Source organism: Setaria italica, chromosome V (assembly GCF_000263155.2).
Source record: "Setaria italica strain Yugu1 chromosome V, Setaria_italica_v2.0, whole genome shotgun sequence".
Taxonomy (NCBI): domain Eukaryota; kingdom Viridiplantae; phylum Streptophyta; class Magnoliopsida; order Poales; family Poaceae; genus Setaria; species Setaria italica.
The window spans coordinates 4,569,730-4,575,120 of record NC_028454.1 but is presented as its reverse complement, the minus strand read 5'-3'; the positions used below and the strand labels follow the sequence as shown (position 1 = coordinate 4,575,120).

General features: G+C 53.6%; 1 protein-coding gene across 1 annotated transcript; it reads left to right on the top strand.

Annotated features, from left to right (window-relative positions):
- Positions 1 to 506: 506 nt before the first annotated feature.
- Positions 507 to 1,270, top strand: LOC101771634. Its single transcript, XM_004967702.3, has one exon. The coding sequence runs from the start codon at positions 852 to 854 to the stop codon at positions 1,113 to 1,115; it is 264 nt and encodes an 87-aa protein (XP_004967759.1). The 5' UTR covers positions 507 to 851; the 3' UTR covers positions 1,116 to 1,270.
- The last annotated feature ends 4,121 nt before the right edge of the window (positions 1,271 to 5,391 follow it).

Here is a 5,391-nt window from a genome sequence, read left to right as displayed (position 1 = left end):
GATGGAGTCTAATTCACAAGATGAATCTATTAAACCTAATTAGTCCATGATTTGACAATGTGGTGCTACAGTAATGATGGATTAATTAGGCTTAATAGATTCGTCTCGCGAATTAGTATAGGGGTTCTGCGATTAGTTTTATAATTAGCTCATGTTTAGTCCTCCTAATTAGCATCCGAACATTCGATTTGACCCTCCTAAAGTTTAGCATCTCGTATCCAAACACCCCTAAACTTTAATCACTGTTCCAAACGGCGCCGGTCAGTACCCTGACCAAATGTTTGACACAAGAAGTAGGGTTTGACTTGGGGAACAAACACAAAACATCGTCACGCTCGCATTGACGAGCCGTGCCGTGCAGGCGCACGCACACCCAGCTGCACCTGCACGGCACCGCGCGAGCCAAGTTGTCATCAAGTTGACGAAGCGAGCGGGCTTGACCGTGGCCCCGCTCCCGCCCTCAATCCCGGGTGCCCGGCATGCTGTTTTCCCTAAACCCAGCGGCCGCGAAGCCGCATCCTTGCAGTCGCAGCAGGCGGCATGCCCATCCAACAGGCAGGCCCCGCCCGGTCGCCATTCATGGCGCGCCGCCCCGTCGAAAACCACGCACCGCCCACCGTCCTTCCGCAGCGGCAGGGCGCACCACGCGCGCATAAAAATCTCCCGGCTCAGCCTCCCCTCCCTCTCCAGCCATCGCCGTTCCTAGCGCCATTCAGTTCCAAGCTGCTGCCACCACCACCACTACTAGTTTCCAACACCAGATCTGCACATAAGCAAAAGCGCACCACCGCTCCCACTGTCGGTATCCCACCGGTGCGATCGATCGATCGAGGCGCTGCTCGTCTCGTCCCATGGCGTCCATCGTGCTGCTGCTGTCGGAGCTGCTGGGCGGGGAGAGCGCCAGCGTGCTGGCGGCCGACCGCTACATCATGGGCGGCCGGCTCAGCCTGGGCCGGGAGTTCCGCCCCGCCGTGACGGAGGCGTCGGCGGCCAAGCAGAGCGAACGGCCGGCCGCCGGGGCAGAGAGGGCGCGGGAGGAGGAGAAGCAGAGGAAGGAGGAGTCGTTCGAGGACCTCGCCGTGTCCAGGATCGCAGTCGACGTCATGTGGCCTTAGAGAGCGTGATCTTGGTGAACGAGTCCTCTTGCCGCTTTGGACGCGTTCGTTGTGGCAAAGGCAACACACGCGCTCCTCTCGTGTAAATAGTACTATGCCGTAAACGGATTGCTCAATTTTGTCCAGACTTTTGTCCTGAAAATGTTCTCCGATCATGCTTGCGTCTTGCTTAGAAACAGGAACTACTCAAACTGGCAGAGTGGACAGCGAGTATCGGACCATCACTTCCAATCAGGGTACTTAGTAGTTAAGTGGAGTAGTAGATTATATACCACAGGACCTCCTCAAAAAAGTCAAAATACCAGATATGTTAAAAGTACACTCTACCTTTGTTACGCGCAAATCGGAAAGAGAGCGTCTTATACTCCAGCTGCGACATACCAACGAAGGGAAGGCCAACGTATATGGACCAAGCAGTCCATATAGATGGGATCCACACATAGTGGTTTTAGTTATTATCATTTGCACAATGTTAGGCCTTGTTTAGTTCCCAATTTAGGAGTGGCAAAATTGGCATTTTGCCATAAATGCGGCACTGTAGCGTTTCGTTTGTATTTGTGAATTATTGTCTAAATATTGACTAATTAGGCTCAAAAGATTCATCTCGCAAAGTACAACAAAAATGTGCAATTAGTTTTTGATTTCGTCTACATTTAGCACTCCATGCATGTACCGCAAGTTTGATGTGATGGGGAATCTTCTTTTTGCATAGTGCCAAAGTTGGAAGTTGGGGGTGAAGTAAACAAGGACTTAAAAGGAAAAAGAGATAGTAAGTTGGGTCCCACAATTGAGTATTTGTTTATTGCTCATGGGTACCTAAATTATGGACTGCTACATGGAGTGTTCTACAATGTATTTGGACTGGTTGAGGGAATCGTTTATTGCTTTTAGACTACTTTTGCCTCCCATTGTGGTCGCCCTAGGACGATTCAAACTCATCCGTGCATTGCCAATTTTTGTTGCGAACTTACCGTGCAAGCTTTGAAAGTTGCTGCTGCGCGCGCTCTGTTACGGTGTTACCGCTAGCCTTTTTGCCACGGTGTGACGCGCTCGATCGCGTTCTGGATCCAAGCGGCGGGGCCTCGGCAAGGGCAGTCAGGTAGCAGAGATGCCAGCCGTCAGCCGCACGAGAACAGCGGCCGTCGGCTGACGCCAGCGACAACGTCAAAGAGCCGGCCGGATCGGACCGTCGCCTGATGCCGTCAAAAGTTTGCCAGTCGGCCGGAGCATATCCAACAACTCTCCATTTTTCTCTCTACTTGACTCTCTATTTGAGTTGGTAAAAATATTTCTCTTCATATTGAGTTGTTCGTTCCAACAGACTATCCATTTCCCACTCTCCAAATACCAACGGCTACCTTCAACTCTCCCTCTCCACACACTGACGTGTGGGTCCCACGCGTCATCCCCTTCCTCCCTCCTTCCTTTCCCCTTCTTCCCATCCCCCTCACTATCCCCCTCCTGCCTCCGCCGTCACACCACTGGCGCCCCCTCCCCATCCCTCTCCTGCACCTAGGCCTTGGAGCTGCTGGCGCTGGAACTCCGCCGGGAAGCGGCGGCCCGCAGACCCCGCTGGTGTCGGCTCGGACGGGAGAGCCGGCGACGATGCCGATGCGACGTGGGGAGGACGACAGCGCTCGACGGGGGAGCTCGCCGCCCGGATCCAGGAGGTGCTTGACCTGGCGCGCCGCGTCGCGGTGTCCCCGCGGTGGATGGAGGCCGCCGGCTAGCTCCTCCCCGCACAGCCTTTGCTGTGCCGCTCCGTCCTTCCCGCCAGCTCCTCCCCGAGCTCCCTTTGCTCCGTCCCGACCAGTCGACGGTGACGCGGTGGCAACTTCCGAGAGGAAGCGACGTGTGAGGAAAGGGAAGATGTTGTGGCTGATATGGGGCCCACACTTGGCAAGGTAGATGGGAAGGCAGGTTGGGTTGACAAGTTTGGCCAACGGGAGGAGGGATTTGGCAATTCAGATGGGATAGCAAGGAAGATGGCAAGTCCGGAGCAAGATTTTCATATTGAGTTGCTAAATTTTAGCTTAGAGAGTTGGATAGCAACTCTCTTGGAGTTGCTCTATGATCAGGTACATGCATGCGCAAATCACATGAAGCCGTCGGCATCTTGATGAATCTGTCGTAATAATTAATCTTCGATCAAGGTAGCCTTCACAAGGATTTGTTTCCACCGTGTTGTTTACCGCGAGCGAATTCAACATTTCAATGCTATTTCCAGGCCTGGCGCGATGGCGGCGGCGAGAAACCGGCAGCAGGTGCGCAGCCGCGGATGCACCTGCACATCGCGGTCTAGGGATTACTGATCTTGATGCTTTCAATCGAGCACTTCGTTTGCGTTGGGGCTCTGGTTCCAATGAAAATACCCAGAGCGTCCCTAGGTTGGCATGGAGTTACCTGTTGATGAAGTGGACATGGCTCTTTTCGCCGCAGCAACGAAGGTAACGGTAAATAATGGGCGCACCGCTACCTTCTGGATGTCAAGTTGGTTCGATGGCAGCGCAAGGCTTTGCTCTTTTCACACCTGTACAAGCATAGCAAGATGAAGAATAGAACAGTAGCAGAGGCAATGTAGAATGACCAATGGATTAGAGATGTTACGCATGATCCCACGGTACCACTTCTGGATGAATTTGTCAAGCTATGGGGATTAATTGAGTATGTTCACTTTAATCATGACACAATAATTGGGACACGAACGGCTTCTGGTGAATACTCTGCAAGATCAGCATACGACATGCAGTTTGAAGGTGGTTTCTTCTCATCCTTTCCCAAGATGGTTTGGAAGGTCTGAGCTCCCTCCAGGTGCAAGTTTTTCATGTGGTTGCTCCTCCAAAACAGAGTTTGGACAGTCGATATATTGCTTCTCAGAGAATGGCTCAACTCTTATTTCTGCCCGATGTGTTACAGAAGTCTTGAGACGGCACATCACCTCTTCGCGGAGTGTCCAGCTACATCTTCTATTTGGCGAGCAGTCAGCAGTTGGTCTGGCTGTGCATCTCCGCACCCCGATGCTTGGAACGAAGATGCGGATTTGGTGGGTTGGTTCTTTGATTTGGCGGGAAGTGCTATGGACGCTGCAACGAAAGGAACTCACTCCCTGGCAATACTTGTGGTGTGCTTGATATGGTGCGATCGCAACAACAGAATTTTCAACAATCTGGAGAAGCCGATAGCCAAGCTCGTTGATGACATCAGGGACGCTACTCGTCCGTGGTGCGTGGCGGGTGCCAACCATTTGGCTGCTCTAGTTGACAGACTCATTCGCGAGTAACCTATTTTCCTTCTGTTGTGGGGCTATTCCAATTCCAATGCCCCGGCCTGTCCATTAGGATGTACTCGGGAATCATTCCAAACTGCATCCGCGGCTGCGCACCAGGCGTGCTCGGCGCACCCGAACCGCGAGCCGCAAACCCGCCCACCGGCCGAGGCAGGCGAACCGGGCCAGGTTGCTGACAGAGGCGACAAGGCTGTGGGCTGGGATCCGCTGATTTCCGGCTGGCGGCTGCTCTCAGCAGCCTGGCTCTTCATCAGCCTGCACGACGAACTGACGAGCGAACCGACCACTCCGTTTGTCATGAATTTAAACAGCCAATTAACAGTGAACACATGAATGGCATATTCTTCTCACGCACGCTGATAAATAACTAAAAAATGGATGACGTAGGCACCCAAAGAGTAAGCAGACGCACCAACCAGGCAACCAAACACCAAACGCCGGGAGGCCCCTGTTCTGCGATCTGCCACCCGTCCGGTCCAACTTGATGACGCAATCAGCCGGTGGCCCCGTCCGCTCCTTCCTCAGTCATCAGGCTCAGGGAACATCCATGGTCTGTTTGGCTGGACTTATAAGCCGGCTGAAAAGTTGAAACGGTTAATTTGTTATGAGAGAAAAATATTATTCGGTGACTGATAAATCGGCTGATAAGCTGAAGCGAACATGCCGGGTGCGCGCGAGGCACGCTGCTGTTTTGGTCGCCAGACGACCCAGCGGCGTCCGCAGCCAGCTGACGCCCGCGCAGGCGTATGCGCGCCCGCAAGGCGAGACAACACGTGACGAAATCCCGCGGCTGCATGCCAATGCCACGACCGGAGCAGCCTCACGCATCCTGCATAAATCTCCCGCCTCTCCCCTTCCGGAGCGCAGCAAACTGATTCCTCCGGTGCACAACCACACCAGCTCCTTCAGGAATCAGGAGTGTCCCTTCGCCCGTCTGTTCATTCCAATCCCACTCGTGCAGTCGTGCGATCCATCCATCGGGGGCTGCTT